Here is a 21,880-nt window from a genome sequence, read left to right on the forward strand (position 1 = left end):
GCAAACAAAGAAATGAACAAATAAACTATTCCTTCAAGTAAATTTAATGATTGGAAATCTGTCTCAGACACATGTTAAGATGTGACTATACTGCCACTAAGTGGGACATGTGCGAGACACATCCTTATTATACTGATGTAAAAAAGTAAATACATAGCGCTTTTGGTGACTTTTGTGGAAAGGAAAATAAATGAGTATTGGTCTAAATGTTTATGCATGTAACAAAACCGATTCATAATGTGTTTTTTTTTAAAACAAGAAAACAAAGAATTAGGACTACTGATCATTTCATAATAGCAAGAAAATAACCAATTACCCCCACATAAATGTATTAAGGGACATAAGTTGTCAGGGGGATGATTCATTAAAATGAATTAACAAGGGAATTAACTAGGGATGCACCGATATGAACATTTCGGCCGATACCGATAACCGATTGTTCTTTATTTTTGAAAGCCGATAACCGATATGTTGGCCGATAAATCTATATCCAAATTGTTATATACTTTTTGAGAGCCTGATTACAAAAAAAGGTCTCATCATTAAAAGCCACATCCCAAACACTTCAACATAAGCAGCCTAGTTTGAACGGTGTATGTTTCAAAAATATTTTTACTCTCCCATTACCAAATTTAGTCATAAAAAAGTCTTACAAATAAATAAAATTATGCATAAATAATGCAAACAAGTCACTGGACATCATTACACGTGTAAAAAATGAGCATTTATCGGCCGATACCGATATGGTGGCCGATATATCGTGCATCCCTAGAATTAACAATAGATTTTAAGTATTTTATATATTCATTTTTTTTCTTTCTTGCATCAGTTACATTTTAAACTGAATGTCTAAACTTTAAATCTGTTTGTGAATTTTTAATTCTCGTTCTTAAACGGTAGGCTATAATAAAAAAAGCCAAATCTTTATTTTTGTTTGTCCAAATATCATTAGATAGGCTACTCATGTCAATGCAAAGGAATGTGATGTCCTCTCTATTTTAACAAGATGTGCATTATTATTAATTTTTGAGGTTAAAGTTTTTACGACCTTACTCGGTCACCCTAAGCTTTTTCAGACTAGTTCATAAACGGGTTTCCTTTAAAAAAAAAAAGTTTGTCGCTATGAATGTATGCTACATAAACTCACTCACTGGTGTTATTTTGAAAAGTAGGAAGATCCTCCCAGCAGACTGTAACTGGCTTCAGTATAATCGCGAGTGTGCACGAATAATTTACTTTCCTTCCGGATTTATTGGCTTTACGTGATCGGGTTTGTTTATATGCACCGACTCTACGCGAGCTTTAGTCGGAAAAAACACGTATTGTAAAACACTGCGAGAGCAGATCCCAGTGTTTGGGCATGCAGCGCGAGCGTTTCTAAACACCATGCAGCCGTTCGGCGACTTGGTTTCATGTTCGTCCATAAATCATAAAGGTTTTTCGCAAACTTGCTAAGAACTAAAATGAGGAGTCGCAGCAATTCTGGAGTTAAACTTGACAACTACGCGCGGATAGTTAATCAGACTATTCTGCGTCACCAAGTGAGTGCATTTCTACTGCTTTCAACTGTTGAGGCTTCACTAAATAGTTTGTGTTTTTACTAAACATGGCTTCATTCTTTATATGTAGATATATTTGAGCTAGCATAGTTCTTGGGTTTTTATTAATGTAGAGAGAAGAGTAGTGCAGTTTGGTGTTGTGTTAAAAACGTACTATTTTTATGTATAAAAAGATAGTCTGCAAGTGTATGTTATATCAGGGGCATGGCTTTTGCCACCAAAATAAAATAAAATAAAAAAAACTCTTAATTTGTTAATTACTAATTATTCTGAATTTATTTCATTTATAGGGCTGGTTTCACAGACAGGGCTTAGACTAAACCAGGATAAGGTCATAGTTCAATCAGGACATTTAAGGGATTTTTTATAAACGTGGCTTAGGGGGGAAACATTACTGGTGTGCATCTTGAGACAAAACAAAGACACTGATATATTTTAAGATCAGTCTGCAAATTTCTTTCAGTTTAAACCGCTCAGACTTGCATTTTAGTCTGGGACTAGGCATAAGCCTGGTCTGTGAAACCGGGGGATAGTGTATTGAATTATTTACTATTTAATTCTGAATTCATTTCAAGTATTTGACTTAAGTAAAAGACATGCTGCGTGTTTTTATGTGGATAAAATAATGTACCTTCACAAGGGAAAACTGCCCGTGAAAATAAATCCAAATGTAATTTCTTACACGGGTGTATATACAGTACTATTTAAAAAGTCTCTTATGCTCTCCAATGCATTAAGCTGATGAAAACTACAATAAAACAAGGAATATTGTGAAATATTATTACAATTTAACGAAATGTTTTCTATTTTTATATATTTTAAAATATAACTTAATCCTGTGATGATTAAGCTTAATTTTCAAATTAAGCCTTAAATTTTGAATGGTAGATTACATAATATATAGTTTTATATATAGTTATAATATACAAATATACACCCAAATATACAAATGTGCATGCATGGTTATGCAATATATATATATATATATATATATATATATATAGTTATAGTTATAGTATATAGTTTGCATTTATGTGGTAAAAGTAATGCTTGCATATTTATTATACATATAGTGCAGTACCTGGAGCACTGGATATTTTTAACTAGCTGTATTGATAACTTGTAGGACCCAGTGACAGGTCTGTTACCAGCAAGCAAAGAGCAGCCTGATGCCTGGGTGAGGGACAATGTCTACAGCATCCTGTCTGTCTGGGCTCTCAGCTTGGCTTACAGGAAGAACGCAGACCGCGATGAAGACAAGGCTAAAGCCTATGAGCTTGAGCAGGTACAAATTGGGATTTTTTTTTTTTTGGCAGTGCGTTGGTATTGATTCTGTTGTTACCTGAATGAACTGATTGAGTACTCTTATTAATCCAGTACAGCTTTTAAGATATTTGTTTAGTAACAACATTTGTTCATGAGAACATATTATACATAACCCAGAAAGAACCCACAGACTCATTATGGTCTGCTGGATGAATATTTGTGATCACATGAGGACGTGTGGCAACTGGTGTTTCATTTGAATGATCTTACATTAAAAGCATACCAAAATATTCACCACGTCCAATGTAGTGTATTATATACTGCCATGCATGTTTTTTTTTAAAGAAAGGTCAGTTGTCTTTTCATGACTGTGTATGTGTCAGTGTATCTAAGCTGACTCTTTACAGTGGCTCTGAAGTGTGTCATGTTACTCTTGCCTGTGCTATTAAATGAAGAGCTGAAAGGTCACAGTTGAGCATGTGTCCAAGTGTTGTTTTTAAAGGCAGTCTGTGTGTCTTGATCTCTTTTTTTCTTCTTTCAGAGTGTGGTGAAGTTAATGAGGGGAATTCTTCAGTGCATCATGCGACAGGTACATTAACCCTCAGCCTCCACACTACATGCTTAACAAATAAAAAAGATACAGTAGTAAGATCTACAACTGCCAGACTTGTCTGTACATTCCAAAACAGTCATTTATAGCACCTTCCTTTTTTATTTACGTTTTATTTACCATTCTGTTTATCTGCCTGTAATTTAGGCCATAAGCCAATAAACATGCATGCATACACTACCCTTCTGAAGTTTGGGGTCAGTAAGATTTTTTTTTTTAAAGAAATTAATAATTTTATTCGGTATTTTCATCTATTTCAAATAAATGCTGTTCTTTTAAAATGTATTAAAGAATCCTGAAAATATATATTTTACTTTCCAAAAAAATATTAAACGGTTAACTATTTTTAACATTGACAATAAGAAATGTTTCTTGAGCACCAAATCAGCATCATTTGAAGAATCATGTGAAACTGAAGAGTGGAGTAATGGTGCTGCAAAATCAGCTTTGCCATCGCTGAAATAAATTACATTTAAAAATATATTAAATTATAAAATGGTTATTTTAAATTATAATAATATTTTACAGTTTTACTGTTTGTACTGTATTTTTTGATCAAATAAATGCAACCTTGGTGAGCAAAAAAAAACTTACATACCCCAAACTTTTAAACTGTAGTGTACATGAAGATGTGCACCCAACTATACAAATGTGCGTGCATGGTTATGCAATCTGTCAGTCTCATGCTTCAATTGTGTGTCACTTTGTCTATTATATATTGTCTAAAGTGTTCTTTTGTGCTCTAAAGTGCTCTCTCTTGTCCTCCTACATTTTATCAATGCAGCTGGACAAAGTGGAGAAGTTCAAATACAGTAAGAACACTTTGGACAGCCTCCACGCCAAGTACAACACCAAGACCTGTGCCACTGTGGTGGGTGACAGGGAATGGGGGCATCTCCAGCTCGACGCCACCTCGGTCTATCTTCTCTTCCTGGCTCAGATGACTGCCTCAGGTACTCCAGGTCTCGCTTTAGAACTCGCCTCTAAAAGTGTGCAAGTTTTCTTCCTTTTTCCTCTTTTTGTCCAGGTGATATAGTCTTTAGTAGGCTTGCACAAGTAATCAAATAAATAATAAAGATTATATAGACTTTGATCAACACACATACACGGAGCCTATCAAATATGGTAAACTGAGGCTCAAACTTGCTTGCTTGATTCATGAGAACAAGTAAGCACAATGCAATCGAATTAATCCACTTGATTCGCATGGATTACTATTTGGATTAATCAAACAGATTGACAGACTGATGACAGAATTTTAATTTGTGAGTTACCTGTATCTTTAATTCTGTTAACGACCAAAACCAATCAAAATGAAAGGGAAATAACCAACGATTATGATTTTTGTTGTGATTGTACAGCCCTAAACTAACTATGCCTAACTAGTCATAGAAAACCTGCTAGGGGAGAAATACTGGAGGCTGATTGGACACTGTTAGTTTACTGATCCTAGCATTTATTGGATCTTCTCCCACATATCCTTTGCCATGTCTTGTGTCTTTTTAGGGCTGCACATTGTGTACACTCAGGACGAGGTGGATGTGGTCCAAAATCTGCTGTTTTACATTGAATCTGCATACAAAGTGGCTGTAAGTCACTTACTATCGATCACATAGGCCTTATATGTTTGTGTGTTTTAGTCTGTAATTAACACTCTGTCTCTCTAACTGGCATTTTCTCCTATAATTGTTCAGGACTATGGGATGTGGGAGAGAGGAGACAAAACCAATCAGGGGATCCCCGAGCTTAATGCCAGCTCAATCGGGATGGCTAAAGTGAGTTTAATGAAACAAAATAAACAAAAGAAATGTCCTTCTTTCTGTCATTCTCTTTCTCACACTCACACACTTCTACCTAATGTTGTCAGTCCTCTTCTGAGCAGCTGAGAATTCTCAGACCAGCTCAATCGGGATGGCTAAAGTGAGTTTAATGAAACAAAATAAACAAAAGAAATGTCCTTCTTTCTGTCATTCTCTTTCTCTCACACTCACACACTTCTACCTAATGTTGTCAGTCCTCTTCTGAGCAGCTGAGAATTCTCAGATCGCAGACATGCCGTGCACTCATGAACACCGCATATTAATGTGACCCAATGTAACCTCAACATGGCCTCTCTGGTATTAATGTTACTTCCCAGCTTTCCCTGCCAGCTTGTGTCATTTCTGTTTGTTCCTGTTGTGACACTTTGCTCAGAACAGAAAGGTTCTAGTTGTTCTTTCTCTGTCCTTGAAGACTGAGTACCATTCTAAGGTCAGGGAACTAGCCCTTAACCTGGAATTAATACAATGTACTGGTTTGAATTGAGAAAATCTGTAAAAATTAAATTGTGGCAGCCTCAATGATCTTAACACTGAACATAAGAGTAAAGGTCATCTCTGGCAGAGAAGGTTATGCCTAATTTGTTGTCTGTGGTCCTGGATTTCAGTGCACACTGAATGAATATTGGCTTTGTTGTGACCATTGAATTGAGATTCTTGCCAGGACAGAATACTGTAACAGCCCCTGAATGGACCCTTTGTAACTGCAGGCAGCGCTCGAAGCCCTAGATGACTTGAATCTATTTGGAGCCAAAGGGGGACCTGACTCTGTGGTTCATATCTTAGCAGATGATATCCAGCACTGTCAGGTGAGGCTATAGAGGTTGTAGTGCTCTGAATTTTCCTATGCATGTTTCATCATCAGCTGACTTGATAAAACATATTAAAATGATTACCATCTCCTTGCTACCACATATTCCACTCAAGTCTATTCTGAGCTCCATGTTGCCCAGAGCTTCAACATCTAAAGAGGTGGAAGCTGGCCTCCTGTCCATCATTTCATATCCAGCTTTTGCTGTGGAAGACATGGAGTTAGTCAATATCACTAAGGAGGAAATTATCTCCAAGCTCCAGGTCAGGACTTGATCTCAGACATGAGGAACTTGTTTAACAGCTTGTCTGTCTCTCACTGTAGGATGGGGTATATTTGTCACTTGCATCTCTTTTTGTCTGTAGGGAAGATATGGCTGTTGTCGTTTCCTTAGAGATGGCCACAAAACTCCTAAAGAAGTCAGTATATCACACAGTGTTTAATACATAGATAAATTGTCTCTAATAAACTAAATTTAATCTTTTTAATTTGAATTAACTTTTTTAAAAATACATGTCCTCTTTTTTTTCCAATAGGACCCCAACAGGCTGTACTATGAATCTGCTGAGCTGAAACTTTTTGAAAACATTGAATGTGAGTGGCCACTTTTCTGGACCTACCTGATCTTGGATGGCATCTTTATCAACAGTCCAGAGCAGGTAATTTCATCCAGAATTTTTAGCCAGTCTCGTTCTGGAAATATGAGTGATGTAAATGTGATAAGATGTTTTCTTATTAAAAACCAATTACAATATATTTTGCATATGTTGTTTAAATTTCGTTTGCTTCAACATGTGGCTAAAGTTACTATTATCACAAAATATACAGGTTTTGGGCAGATTTCACAGAAAATGGTCTTGTGTATGATAGGCATTAAACTATAATTCCATCCAGTCGCATGATATTAAACATGTTTATTAATTTTGAACAAATTTTCGAACACATATTGTTTTCATTTGGCTCTGCAGGAGTTTACTGTATGATTCACAGTTTTGTAATAACTTGGAGTCTGTTCAGATTGTAAAACTCATGTAGTTTATAATACTGGTGCTTTCTGGTAACTAGTCTAGAGATTTCAGCAAAGAAAAAGCTTGAGAGAGACTTTCTAGAGGTTAAAAATAAGTTTGTGCTGCAGATGCAGGCAGGTTGGATTTCCACATTTCTGTCCTCTCAGGTTCAGGAGTATCGGGAAGCTCTGGAAGGTATCATGATCAAACAGAAAGATGGAATACGGCTGCTGCCTGAACTCTATAGTGTACCTCCAGATAAGGTGAGAGATTCCTACATAACCAATTAAACTGATGATTATTTATAAAAATCTGAATAGCAATGAAATATCACTGGGTTAATGTGAATTCAACTTTTTAAATGATTTCAGGTGGATGAAGAGTATGTTAATCCACACACGGTGGAGAGGATCCCAATGGGAAAGTGCCCTCTGAAGTGGGGCCAGTCCCTTTATGTCCTGGGCAATCTTTTAGCAGAGGTGAGAAGTTATAGGTCATGTATTTGCTATACTTCTTCTTTGAAAGCTTTGTACCAAGTTCTATTTATGAAAGTGTGATAAACACCTCAAAATTCTCTTTTCCTTTCCATTCCAGGGTTTTTTGGCTCCTGGAGAGATAGACCCTTTAAACCGCAGGTTCTCTACCATCCCTAAACCAGATGTTGTTGTACAAGGTATGTTTAAAAAAAAAAAATGTTTTAACCACTTACACTTTATTCCATGTTATGTATTGCATATTTCAAATTTACCCTGATGTTTGCATTTTGTTCTGACAAGTGTCCATCCTTGCTGAGAATGAGGATATTAAGGCACTCCTGCAGAAGAATGGGATTGATGTGGAGACCGTGGCAGACATCCACCCCATCAGAGTGCAACCATCTCGAGTTCTCAGCCATATTTATGCTAGACTAGGTAGGAAGTGGTACACCATAAGGGCTCACTTAACACTAGTATGAAGAAATACAAAACATGCTATTATATATAACTCAATGCTGTAAATTTTATTTTTTTTGCAGAAAAAAATGTAATTAAGATACATGTGTGTGTTTATCTTTCTCTAAGGGCGTAATGAGAGACTGGGGCTGACCGGCAGACCTTACCGTAGGATTGGCGTGTTAGGAACCTCCAAGCTGTACATCGTCCGCAACACCATCTTTAGCTTCACACCTCAGGTTCTTCATAATGTGCTGAAATAGGCATGCTTGAGGCTTATGCTGACTTAGAGAGCCACTGATTGTCATGCAGCAAAAGTTAAATAAAAGAAGTTGGTGAGGCAGAAAGCCAGAGAAAAATAGTCTCAGCTTTTAAAATGTATACTAAATGCCTAATGTTTTTCATATTCTCTCTGTCTTTTCACATTATTTGTCCTATTTTCTCTGTGTTTGTTACTTCCCTGTAGTTCATAGATCATCAGCAGTTCTATCTGGCTCTGGACAACAAGATGATCGTGGAAATGTTGCGGACTGACCTGTCCTACCTCTCCTCTCGCTGGAGGATGACTGGCCGTCCTACCGTCACCTTTCCCATTTCCCAGACCATGCTTAGTGAGTGAAAACTGGCACCTCTGATAATGTGGAGACATCTCCAAAAATGTTAAATGTGAGGTGTGAAGTTCTTTCCTCAATTTTTTTGTGTGACTTCTTAGACCATGAATACACAGACTTGGACCCTGCTGTGCTGGCTACCCTTAAGAAACTACAGGATGGGTACTTTGGAGGGGCAAGGTCAGACAATGAGGCTACAAATAAATGTAATGCCATCAACAATACATTTTCAAGGGCAGTCTCGGCTTACTTGCTTGCTGCTCTCAATTTTGCTAGGATCCAGACCGGCAAGTTATCGGAGTTCCTGACCACATCTTGTTGCGCTCATTTGAGCTTCCTCGATAGTGGTAAGACACGCTCCAATAGGGGCTGGGATGAAGATGATGATGTTGAGGACGGCTGCTTTAGAGGTGCTGTGCATGACCTGAACTTCCATGATGGTAAGGGGAAATAATATCCTGATGAAGAGATTTTGTTTGACGATGACTTCTGAATTGGTCAAATACTGATGTTGGTCATTTTGGAGATGAAGTCCTTGATTTAGGGTTGTGATTTGAATAGCTCACATTGATAAACTCTTAGTTCTTTGTGTTTTGTATTATTTTATTTATTAGGAATCATTTGCATTTTCCTCTTTCATGCATTTTACTTTACCTTTTTAGGTATAGACAACATTTTTAGCATAAAAGTTCCCAAATTTTATTTATTTGGATCTCTTTGAATCCAGTCTTTAGGGAGACCTTGTAACTAAATGATCTAAACAGTTTGCATAATGAGGAATTTTCTGCAGGAAACATTTACACATCTCTGACCTTCGACTCTTCTGGTTTACTTTGGCATCTCAGCCTTTTTTCTCTGCCATCATTGCAAGTTGTGTTATCATTGTGATTTTTATGTTGATCATTTGCAGTGTGAAAACAGCATTATTTTGCTCAAAATGTATGCATTTTTTATATTAATTTCTTTTGCATTTTATTCAAGGGTCTATGGCATTTCTGGTGAGGAATGAAATGGAGGATTGATTTCAAATGAACAGTCTGGGTTATCAAGCTTGAATTATTCTCTAAGGAATGCATTTACACTTGGACTGTAGGCTGAAATGTCACAAAAGCACTTTAGTTTGGTGCATTGCTAAATGCTTTCCTTGAATGTCTTGCTGCTTATTGTCGCCTCCAATCCAACAAACTCTCTTTTTTTCATGTCTTTCTTTCAAATCCTGATTCCTAACCATTTTTTCTCAGATACAGATGATCTAGCACAATACCTAGACCAGCTGTTGACTGCAGCGGTGCCTCAGCGGGGGCTCAGAGTCGAGGCACAGGCAAAAGGACTTAGTCGCTTCAAGGCTGCAGCCACTAAGACACGTGAGATGGTGTCTCTCATGAATAAAGCCAAGGAACTCCAAATCCACAGTGAGCTGAACCAATATCAACCACTGCTGTGCTCAAACTGAAATCATACTTGTTGAAGGGTAATATTTAGGGATGCAACAACTAGTCTTTAATGGAATTGATCAACAATGAATTGGTCTTTTTGCTCGTATGTCATTGCAGTAGTAAAAATGCAAGCATGGGAGGATGTTACATTAAAATAGTTAAAAAGCTTAACTGTATAGTTTTATGTGGCCAGGTTACATCAAGTGCTTTGACAGATTAGCAGTTCGAGATACCTGATGCCTTTTTAACTTGAATGGGATAGTTCAACAAAAAATTAATTCTGTCATCATGTAATTACCACCATGTCATTTCATTACCATTTACTTCCATTGTATGGACAAGACAAAACATTTCTCAAAATATATTTTTTTCTACAGGGGAAAGAAATTTGTACAGGTTTAGAATGACATGATGGCGAGTAAATGATGACAGAATTGTCCTTTTTAAAAAAAAAACAAAAAAAACAAGAGGCATAATAAAAATACAAAGAAACTAGTTTGATAGCAACACAAAATCAATTAGGCATCTGTCTAACAAGGCAAAGTGTACACCATTTGTCTTTATACCTTTTCCATTAATTTCTTTGTGTCTTTTTCTGTTTCTTGTCTGTTTTCAGATGTGAACATGTATCTTCCCAATAAACTTTTCCACTCCCCTCAGCCTGCGCTTAATCTAAAAGATTTCCCAGAACAACGCACAAGTCATGTGTGTATATGCACACACACATCTTTAAGGATCTTTTAAAAATGCAAAACTGAGAGGACAGAAACCTTTTTAATATGTTTCATTGATCTCTGTAGAGTCCCGAGGTGCTCGTGTCCTCTGAGTGTAACCTGCCTCGGGACACTCATCATGGCGGCATTGACTACAGCGGTCTAGTCCAGGCTCTTAAAGATACTCGGAGCCTTCATGACCAGGCCGACATCCTCTACATCCTTTTCAAAGACAAGTAAATCCAATGCCATATTTGGATCAAAGTTATAAGAGTTGTCTATACTTTTTTGTATTCAGTCTAATGTGTGTTCTCACAGGGGAATGGACTGGGACACGCAGCTGCATGGGAAAGTCACCACTGTCGAGAGTTTACTGGTGGAGCTCTATGAGAAGGCGGGAGATCTGCGTTGCTGGGATCTCATCCGTATGATTTCAGGCATGCTCCGCAAGAAAGTGGAGGAACTGGACTGGGTAAAGATTTAAATGCTTGTGGAAAAGAAACTATAACATCGGCTGATATTTGCATTCCTCTTTTCCAAGAAATGTTACATATGCTCTTTTTGTTAGATTGGCACTCTAAATTCACAGGATGTGTTTATATTGTATATCCTTTATGAATTGTTCTGTATTTTGCCTGATGGTCATGATTGTAGGCCTGCTCAGATTTGCTGGCCCATCAAAAGCACTTGACAGTGGGTTTACCACCGGAGCCCAGAGAGAAGACCATTACTGCGTGAGTTTTCATAGTCATTCACAGTGCAGATGACACCAAAATGCTGTACTATGTTGTTAGCATGTGGGTGATCTGGATGTTTCTCTGCAGGCCTTTGCCACCTGACCAATTGGCCTTACTTATTGATCAAGCCAGCGAGAACGACATTACTGTTGCCATCCTCACACAGGTTACATGCAAACATACACTGATTTGACACTACCATTCAAAGGTTTGGGGTCAGCAAAATTTACTTTTAACAAATTAAGGATGCATTATATTGATCAGAAGTGACCGTAAAGACATTTATGTTCTTACAAAAGATTTCTAGTTCATAGAAATGCATCATAATTTCTTTCAAAAACACAAAAAAATCTTAACAACCCTAAACTTATGAACAGTAGTTTCTGAAAATTCTTTGACCAAGCAAACATAAAATCTGTCAACTTTATGAGACTAATATGTTCATATCAATGGTGCAAATATTAATCAAATTAGCCAAAATATTTCATAAACATCTCAAATTCTATAAAACTTTCTATGAAATTATGTGCGTACTGATTCCATTCAGGCCTTGCTTATAAAATGTTTGGTGTCACTGTATTTTAAGGCCCAAGTCTCACTATTAAGAAACCATTAACTACGACTTTTTCCTCAAACTCCGGATTTGCTGCTAATTAATAGTTAGTAAGATAGTTGATAAGTTTAGGTATTGGGTAGGATTAGGGATGTTGAATATGGTCATGCAGAATATGTGCTTTATAAATACTAATAAACAGCCAATATGTTAACAATAGGCAGGCTAATAAGCAACTAGTTTTTAGTGAGAATCGGTCCCTATACTAAAGTGCTACCAAAAGTTTTTTGATCTTTTAATTTGTGTGAGATCATTTTTGCTTTCAATATAAGTGTTTGTTTTTGTGTATGCATTAGGAGATCATAGTGTACCTAGCAATGATCATCAGAACACAGCCCAGTTTGTTCAGTGAGATGTTTCGGCTGAGGATTGGCCTCATCATTCAAGTTATGGCAACTGAGCTGGCCCAGTCTCTAAACTGCTCAGGTACTGCATTTATCATTCATCGTGTATTCATAGAGCATTTTAGGAAGTCTGAGAATGTGCTTTTAATTTCTAAGCAAAAACTATATGTTTTATGTGTGTCAAAGGTGAGGAGGCAACTGAGAGTCTGATGAAACTGAGTCCCTCCGAGTTGAAGAATCTTCTCCACCACATTTTGAGTGGCAAAGAATTTGGTGTTCAGAGAAGTGGTGAGTGACTTCATGAGAATTACTGTTGTGTAGTTTGTGTACAAATATGAGTTTAGCATTGATAGCTAATATTCTATGATTGGTTTGGTTGTCTGGATGTGTGCATGCTGGCTGTTCAGTTCGTTCAGTTGAGCCCGGCGCCAGTCCTTTTATCTCCATCCACGAGGTCGGCAATGTTGGTGCTACCAAGAGTGAGCGTGCAGGCATCAGCAAACTGAAGAGTGACATGAAGATGGTAGGTGACCATACATCCTGACAAAAGCATTCAGAGGCCAGATATTACAAAGGCACAATTAAATTAAGTTGTGTGAACATTATAGAGACCACATATGTCATGACTCTGTGTTTAATAGTTATATTAATATATATAATATTTTCAGCTGGAAGAACTTCAACTTTCATGGTCGATCCAAAGTAAGGTGATGTGTCTAATGAGCTGTGACTCAGTCTCATGTACTGGTCTAATCTCAAATTAACTTCAGAAACTCAAAGTCAAGATACACACTGACATTAGTTGCTTAATTTGGTGGGTTAATTATCTTAATGCTGTGGAAATCCATGGTACATCTGAAGTTTGAATCTGTGTGTCACATGAAGGAGAATATACAGGTTTCATGGGGTCTGAAGGTGCATGACAAGGTGTTTAATTCCACAGGTGATGTGAATATAGTTGTTGAATGAGGCTTAAAAGATTTTTTCGTCATGTAGGAAGTTCATAAAACTGACTACCCCCATTGCTGTCTGTCTTTTCCCTTTGTAGACATTTTCAGGTCAATCCTTCGACACTGAGCACGTGGAGTCAGGGGTAAGTTCTCAGTTCTTAAAAGTCACTGAACAGGTAAACGGGTGTGGTAAACTAATAAAAGGCAGACTAGTAAGTAGATAAATTTACCTGTTCAGCATTGAAAAGGAAAACTTATCGGCTTACTACTAGTCAGCCTTTTATTAGTCCACACATCCTCTGTGTTTATAGTTGCACCCTTGCAAACTATTCAAACTCAAAAATTCCAACTTGTAGATTTAAAATTAAGATTGAAAGGATTTCGGTCATGTGATTGTGATATAGTTCATTTTTAGTCTATGTTTAGGTTTCTACTTCTGGCAGTTGTATTTAGGCTTCAAAATTCATAAAAGTTGGGATCATGACTTTTGGGTTAGCCTACAAAAATACATAATCTCTGCACACATTATTTGGCCAAGAAATACAAAGTTATTGTAATAAACTAGATGCTCCACATTCCCACCACCTTTCTGTAATGATGTTCCTATATACCAGGATGCTACTTCCCTTAACCATGTTATTAAATCAAGTCAAACTTGGTGTCAGTAAACACCAGAATGAAGTCACATGCCTTCCCAGATTTAGTTTTTTGAAACCGATATACATTTTCTTCATGTCTTGAGTAGTGTTGCAATATACAAATACACTGTTCAATACTTGAATGACATTTATGCAAGAATTACAAGTTCTGAAGGCAAAGGGATGACCTACTTGTAATTTAGTTTCTTAAGTCAACAGCTGTTTTTATTAGTTGCCTAATAGGCATAATTTTGTTGTTTAAAGGTGCATCACTAGTATGTCTTACTACCAAGCAGTTTCACAGATCGTTGTGCACAGAGATTGACCTGTGCTAATAATTTGTGACTTGCAGAGGTACCGAATGCCTTCAATCGATGCATTTGACAGCTCAATCAGTGTTGGTGCGTCCCGAGACAGTCGGCAGGGCCAGTGGCTGCGCAGAAGAAGGCTTGATGGTGCGCTCAACAGAGTTCCTGTAGGCTTCTATCAAAAAGTCTGGAAGATTCTGCAGAAGGTTGGAAGAATTTGAGAGGAAATTGTTATGCTAATAACATTAAATGGACTGTAAAACACACAGCAAAAGTTTTTTATGCAGAAGAGTGGACTATATTAATTTATTGGTTTGTTTGTTTTTTGCCCACAGTGTCATGGCCTTTCAATAGAAGGCTTTGTGCTCCCATCTTCTACTACAAGAGAGGTTTAGGACCATTAAAATTGTCTTAAAAACCACTTCACCAGTTCCTCTCATTGCTTTCTGTGGCACTGACTGTATCTCTCCCTCTCTCCAGATGACCCCGGGTGAGATTAAGTTTGCGGTACATGTGGAAAGGGTGCTGAACCGTGTCCCTCAGCCTGAATATAGGCAGCTGCTGGTCGAAGGGATCCTGGTACTTACAATGCTGGCTGATGTGGACATTCAAAGCATTGGCAGCATCATCCACATAGAGAAGATAGTTCACATTGCCAATGACATGTTCTACAAGGACCAGGTATGGGTATCTGAAATGTTTTCAGTAACATGATTTCACCTGGTATTTATTATCATCAAATGTTAATTCATTTCCTTTCGCTGCTGCAGAAGGATCTTGGTGCAGAGGACAGTATTTTAGAAAAGGATCACTCTACGGGCATCTGCCGGCTCCTGTATGACACTGCACCCAGCGGTCGCTTTGGCACCATGACTTACCTCACTAAAGCTGTGGCTAGCTACGTCCAGGACTTCCTGCCTAGTGGCGCCTGTACTGTACAGTGATATCATGAAGTTTTTAAATAGTATAGTTTTGATTGTACAGAGAAAGAGACCACTATTTTAGAGCAGTTATTTAGGTGTTTGTGTGAGTTTGAGAGTGAAAGCAAAATCCGCAACCGTTTTAAACAAGAATGAATAAGCTTGATGTTGACCACATGCTTTGGTAGTTTGTGGTTTGATGGTGTTGTCATTCAGTAGTCCTAATATAGGTTTTCCATAGACCTTTAAGTCAGGGTAGCTCCATATTTGATTTTTGACAAGGGCTATGAGGAATGGAAATACAGTGGAAATGTATTGGTGAAAGTTATAAAGTGCATGTCAAGACTGATAGTTTGTCCTCATACAGGCAAATCGGAGTAAGATTCAGTATAGTGTCTATCCTGACTAAGGGCTATTAAGCATGAAACTCAGTTTTGTTCTTTTTGTTTGCCAACACAAATGAAGAGCTATACTGCATAAACTAAGAATGTATTGTGTTTACAGGTGACTACTTGTGTATAGTATTTTACATTAGTGTTTTAGACTTGCATTTGTTGTCTTTACAGCTCTGTTATCATCCAGTAGTAGATGTTTGCATGTACTTCAAGAAGCCATTATTGCATAGTAACTTTTATTTTGCTCTCAAAATTACAAAACAATGAAAATGAAATTTAAATAAAATTATTTTACTTATTGAATTACCCAGACATTTGTGGATTTTTGCGGTTTCCTATCAGAAAAGAGCAAAGCCAAAACAGCACACATCATTACAGTATCTCGATGAGGAGCAGTGGTTCTTGTTTAAAATCCGGGCTTTTATTTTGAAATAACGGACGTTTGTTGCTGTGGCGGAACAGCCAGAGCGCACCGAAAGGCTCTGTATCGATTTATTGAGGTGCTTTGATTTTAATAGTTTGATTTTAAATGAGTGATAAAAGCGAGAGTAATGATGATAAAAGCAGAAATCGCAGCGTGGTGTATGTGTACAGTCCGGAGTACATCCAAACATGCGACTCGCTGTCTAAAGTGCCGAACCGGGTGAGATGAACTGCACTTTACTTCACACACACACACACACTCCCAAAACACACCTCTGGCTTCATGCAGGTGCTTCATAGTGGATATTACCGTATATGTAGAGACATGAACATGAGAAAGAAGCGCGTTTGGTCTAGCTGGTTTGATACTAATGCAAAAATAACGTGTTATTGACATGTAACGTTAACGCTACCATTTGTATTACCGTGGAATTCTTTTAATTATTTTGGAGTATCATATAAATACCATGTACACGAATGTGTTAAAGGTCCCATATTGTCAAAACAGAAATGTCCTGGCTTTTTCATGATAACTGAGGTCTAGGTGCTATGTAACATCCATATAAGTTTCAAATCCACAAGCAAATGCACACAGCCTGCATAAACCATGGAATATGAAAACACATTCTTGAATGTATTTTCTGAAACCGTCACAGTACCGTGGTACTACACAGTATTATTGTAATTTTTTTTAACTCGAAGCCTAAAATATAGATGAGTAACGTAATATGGTTGGTTGGTTTTCTTTAATTTCCCTCTTTCTCTCACAGGCGAGCATGGTGCATTCATTGATTGAGGCGTATGGTTTATTAAAATACATGAGGTGTGTGAAGATTATGCGTATACTCAGCATTTTTCAGTAAATAATGTTAACTGGTGTTTATGGCATTGAAACTGTTGTGTGTGTGTGTGTGTGTTTTAGGGTGGTGAAGCCACATGTGGCTTCAATAGAGGAGATGGCCGTGTTTCACACAGACTCTTACCTACAGCACCTGCACAAGATCAGCCAGGATGGGGACAATGATGATCCTCAGTCTGTTGACTTTGGACTGGGTGAGACCTGAATTCATATGATTAGGCCCATGATTACTCTACTGCATGGCCAAGAGTATATGGACAACCATTGTTTCCGGCTGCAGGAATTAAGACACGAGCATCAGTGATGTTGGGCAGATTGGCCTGGCTTGAAAGACAATTGCGTGACTTTTGCTTAAATTTTCATAAAGCAGGTGTTTTAAATGGTTTGATTACAAGGCCCCTAAAATATAACAAACCCTTTGCAAGAGACTCCTTTTCTTTAAATATAAAAGCAGCTATATAGCTATATATTTCATGTAAAAAAAAACGTATACTCTGTGCTAAAAAAAATAATGTGATGTAAATACAGTTATTATTATTAATTAGGGATGGGCATTCCAAGCAAAAATAACATTAGAAAATCACTGGGTATTATTCTCCTAGTGAATATATGTAAATATCCTGGTTAATCTGTTGATAAAAGGTTTGTAACCAAGCAGCTTTGTCACCATTACAGCATGTAGGAGGCACCTACTCTACATGAGTGGACCTCTCAATATTGTCTTGAGCAGTGGGGGGCCTCAGGGCCAAAGAATTTGAGAACTACTACCATAAACCTTCAGTGAGCAAACTAAATCATTCAAATTTGGTTTTGGTATTTCTTACTGTTAAAAATTGTTTAATAGATACAATCCCATTTAATTTCATGATTTCAGAAATCATTTCATTGATCTAAATGATTTAAAATTATACATGTTAAATGTGACAGTACTAAAAATAGATTTTTAACACCTTTCACTCCCTTTCGTCCCACTGGTGGTCCCTAGACCCCAGTTTGAAACCCTCTGAATTTGAAATAGGTGTCTATACACTTTTGGCCAGCCAAGCTAGCTAGTAGTGTCCCTTATTTTAGTGCATGCAGTTTCCTCTTGCTTACAGCAGTGGGCAGTATTACATTTTAATCTTTCTCAGAAGTTCCAGTTATTACAATCAGTGTTTAATTTTTGTACTGGATCACAGCCATGTGTAATTTAAATGCCTGACAAACTGACACTTCATACTAATCTCCAGGGATAGAGAATAGTGTTATTGTTTTTGAGGGCAAAACAAAGCTCTTGCCAAAGGATCTATTTTAATGTAGCTCAGTGTTTATTGTTCTTTCTCACTCTCCCTCTCCATCAGTATCTTTCCTCTCACTTTCCTCTCTACACCCCATCCCATTGTCCCTCTGTCTTATCAACCTCCCTCTTGTCGCTCTCTTTTGTTCAGGTTATGACTGTCCGGTGGTGGAGGGTATTTTTGATTACGCCGCTGCCGTTGGAGGAGCCACTCTGACTGCTGCCCAGAATCTGCTGGATGGAAAGTGTGATGTGGCCATCAATTGGGCCGGAGGGTGGCATCACGCCAAGAAGTAATTCGGCACAACAGGCCTTGTGCCCACCCTCTTGTGTTTCACGTCCACATCAATCACGGAGATGCCAGTGGCATCTTTAAAGGGGTCATATGTTGCTAAAAAGAACATTATTTGGTATAATGAAATGTTTATGCGGTTTAAGGTTCAAAAAACACATTATTTTCCACATACTGTACATTGTTGTTTCTCCTCTATGTCCCGCATTTCTGAAACACGTAGATTTTTACAAAGCTCATTGGTCTGATTGGCCAGCTATCCAGTGCACTGTGATTATGCCTTACCATACTCTGATGCCCTGTCCGGCCGGAGCGACGAGACAAAAACATTAAAACCCATTATAAACGAGGCATTTGTTGCATCCAGTGGGGACATAATTACGGATTATAATGACTTATGCTGTCTTTTTACGAATTGCGTTACATCGCCGCGTAAACATAAAACCATGTCTGCATTTGTGATCGGAGAAATGACAAACAACAAGCGCTACTCTACACTGCTCAAAACTTGCGTTTGATTCATCAGTGGCAAATTCTTTAAATATGAAAACGTACTTACAGTCTGTGAGTCAGAACAGCCGACATTGTAGTCTACTCTTCCAGGATCAGTAAACAGTCCTCCATAAAATGTGCTGCACACATCTGAATATTTGGGTTGAACTGTTCTGGAACAGTGTTGTAAATACAACTTAACCACTGATTTCTAGTTGAGTCCTCTTTTGGAAGGCCAAACAAAGTAGTTTCGCTTTCATAACGAAACACAGCGTCACACACGGCGGCTTAGAGTGAGCGGCGGCTGGCAGATTCGACGAAGGAGCGTCCGGAGGGCTTGCGGCAACCACATGTGACGACCCCGGGCTGGACTCCGCTTCGTCCATGGTGAAAGGCAATCCGCCGATCCACAGCGCGAAGTTGATGTTTTCTTCAGCGACCAGCACAGATCAACTCCAAGCATGATGAAGCGGATATCATCCTCTTTTGGAAGGCCAAACAAAGTAGTTTCGTTTTTCTTTGCGTGAACATTTGGGCAGCTTATGCAAATCTTCCTACATCGTGACGTAGACATGTGGGGGCGTGTTAGAACGAGCCGTTTTAGGTAGGCGTGGTTGACTTAACTTTTTTTTTAGAGCTTGTAACACTTCAAAGAGAAAGGAAAAATTTGAATCGCATCATATGATCCCTTTAACATAAGTACTACAGGGTTTCCACGGGGTCTTAAAAAGTCTTACATTTAGTTGTATAAAATTTAAGGCCTTAAAAAGTCTTAAATTGTACAAGAAAGTCTTAATTATGATTTCAAGAAGTCTTAAATTTGGGGATGGAAAGACCAGAATTGCGATATGGCTGAACGTGACGATTAAACTTCAGAATGCTAGCATTATGATTTCATTGAATAAACACAAGCGCTGCAGGTTTAAAGTCCGGTGCAGCGCTGCTTTGTGTTCTGCTGTTACCGGGGAAACAGTTATATTTCTACCAAACGCTCCACCTGCTGGCAGAGAATGAATGAGCATTTTCAATTAAACTGCTGTTTTGTTTAAAGTTCAGACCAATGCGAAAATCGACCCATGTTTTTACCCTGCAAACATGCAGAGCTTTAATTGTGAACTGGTGTATCGATAAGAAGACAATGCATTATAAAAATCTAAACATAGGGGTGTGCGATATGCATGGTCTGCCATAATATCGTAATTGTTGTTTTAACAATGTGCGATTTGATATTTTGAGTATATCGCGAAAAGCAAATGCAAAACACCTACAGAGTGCACGCATACATTAGGTGATGAAGTCTAGCAGGTTAGACTAGTGCGCGTGCGCATTTAGAGTGCTTTCTTTCACTGCATGAATCAGTCTATTAAAATGCATTAAGAAATATCACATAATTTAAGATATGGGGCAGAAAATGTATATACGAAACACAGCGTCACACACGGCGGCCTTGAGTGAGCGGCGGCCGGCAGATTCGACGAAGGAGCATCCGGAGGGCTTGTGGCAACCACATGTGACGACCCCGGGCTGGACTCCGCTTCGTCCATGGTGAAAGGCAATCCGCCGATCCACAGCGCGAAGTTGATGTTTTCTTCAGCGACCAGCACAGATCAACTCCAAGCATGATGAAGCGGATATCATCCTCTTTTGGAAGGCCAAACAAAGTAGTTTCGTTTTTCTTTGCGTGAACATTTGGGCAGCTTATGCAAATCTTCCTACATCGTGACGTAGACATGTGGGGGCGTGTTAGAACGAGCCGTTTTAGGTAGGCGTGGTTGACTTAACTTTTTTTTTAGAGCTTGTAACACTTCAAAGAGAAAGGAAAAATTTGAATCGCATCATATGATCCCTTTAACATAAGTACTACAGGGTTTCCACGGGGTCTTAAAAAGTCTTACATTTAGTTGTATAAAATTTAAGGCCTTAAAAAGTCTTAAATTGTACAAGAAAGTCTTAATTATGATTTCAAGAAGTCTTAAATTTGGGGATGGAAAGACCAGAATTGCGATATGGCTGAACGTGACGATTAAACTTCAGAATGCTAGCATTATGATTTCATTGAATAAACACAAGCGCTGCAGGTTTAAAGTCCGGTGCAGCGCTGCTTTGTGTTCTGCTGTTACCGGGGAAACAGTTATATTTCTACCAAACGCTCCACCTGCTGGCAGAGAATGAATGAGCATTTTCAATTAAACTGCTGTTTTGTTTAAAGTTCAGACCAATGCGAAAATCGACCCATGTTTTTACCCTGCAAACATGCAGAGCTTTAATTGTGAACTGGTGTATCGATAAGAAGACAATGCATTATAAAAATCTAAACATAGGGGTGTGCGATATGCATGGTCTGCCATAATATCGTAATTGTTGTTTTAACAATGTGCGATTTGATATTTTGAGTATATCGCGAAAAGCAAATGCAAAACACCTACAGAGTGCACGCATACATTAGGTGATGAAGTCTAGCAGGTTAGACTAGTGCGCGTGCGCATTTAGAGTGCTTTCTTTCACTGCATGAATCAGTCTATTAAAATGCATTAAGAAATATCACATAATTTAAGATATGGGGCAGAAAATGTATATCTTTATATCATATCATATATAGTTAATATCACACGAAGAGTGCCGTTTTTTTTTCTCCAAAAGTAAGCATGATTACAAATGTGATATTGATTTTATACAACAGTTCAATAAACAAGTAGTTAATATTAAGAGACTTACGTTTTAGGCCCCGATCACACAGAACGCGGTTTTTGCAGTGAGAGGCGCCTTTTTAAAAATGGTTTTCGGTTGGCAGTGATCGTTCTGCGCGCTGCTTATGCGCCCTGTGCGTCTCGTAGGGATGGGCGTATCGATCCAAAGTATCGATATATCGAT

At 38.1% G+C, this 21,880-nt stretch overlaps 2 protein-coding genes across 6 annotated transcripts in view; both read left to right on the forward strand.

The window, feature by feature from the left end:
• Positions 1–1,152: 1,152 nt before the first annotated feature.
• phka1a (phosphorylase kinase, alpha 1a (muscle)) lies at positions 1,153–15,972 on the forward strand. Of its 4 annotated transcripts, none has more exons than XM_016287202.1 (33): positions 1,153–1,541; positions 2,686–2,844; positions 3,367–3,414; positions 4,220–4,388; positions 4,942–5,024; positions 5,130–5,210; positions 5,963–6,061; positions 6,180–6,326; positions 6,429–6,482; positions 6,600–6,722; positions 7,238–7,333; positions 7,442–7,549; positions 7,665–7,743; positions 7,847–7,981; positions 8,132–8,241; positions 8,469–8,613; positions 8,715–8,793; positions 8,890–9,053; positions 9,855–10,025; positions 10,666–10,754; positions 10,850–10,998; positions 11,081–11,234; positions 11,417–11,496; positions 11,587–11,665; positions 12,409–12,538; positions 12,643–12,744; positions 12,864–12,979; positions 13,125–13,163; positions 13,505–13,549; positions 14,397–14,558; positions 14,688–14,741; positions 14,833–15,033; positions 15,123–15,972. In XM_016287202.1, exons 1-33 carry the CDS (start codon positions 1,464–1,466, stop codon positions 15,294–15,296), a joined length of 3,702 nt encoding a protein of 1,233 aa, XP_016142688.1. In that variant the 5' UTR covers positions 1,153–1,463; the 3' UTR covers positions 15,297–15,972. The 4 variants fall into 4 exon arrangements, with proteins under 4 accessions (XP_016142688.1, XP_016142690.1, XP_016142689.1 ...); XM_016287204.1 differs by having other exon boundaries at positions 8,890–8,960; XM_016287203.1 differs by lacking the exon at positions 13,125–13,163.
• A 99-nt stretch (positions 15,973–16,071) lies between these two features.
• Positions 16,072–21,880, forward strand: part of hdac8 (histone deacetylase 8) — a 37,591-nt gene continuing 31,782 nt past the window's right edge. For both annotated transcript variants that reach the window (XM_016287208.1, XM_016287207.1), the window contains exons 1-4: positions 16,072–16,310; positions 16,861–16,913; positions 17,013–17,143; positions 18,377–18,518. In XM_016287208.1, the coding sequence (XP_016142694.1) occupies positions 16,197–16,310; positions 16,861–16,913; positions 17,013–17,143; positions 18,377–18,518 (440 nt within the window). In that variant the 5' untranslated portion in view covers positions 16,072–16,196. The remainder of the gene's footprint in view (positions 16,311–16,860; positions 16,914–17,012; positions 17,144–18,376; positions 18,519–21,880) is intronic.

This window comes from Sinocyclocheilus grahami, unplaced genomic scaffold (genome assembly GCF_001515645.1).
Source record: "Sinocyclocheilus grahami isolate Dianchi unplaced genomic scaffold, SAMN03320097.WGS_v1.1 scaffold219.1, whole genome shotgun sequence".
Taxonomy (NCBI): Eukaryota; Metazoa; Chordata; class Actinopteri; order Cypriniformes; family Cyprinidae; genus Sinocyclocheilus; species Sinocyclocheilus grahami.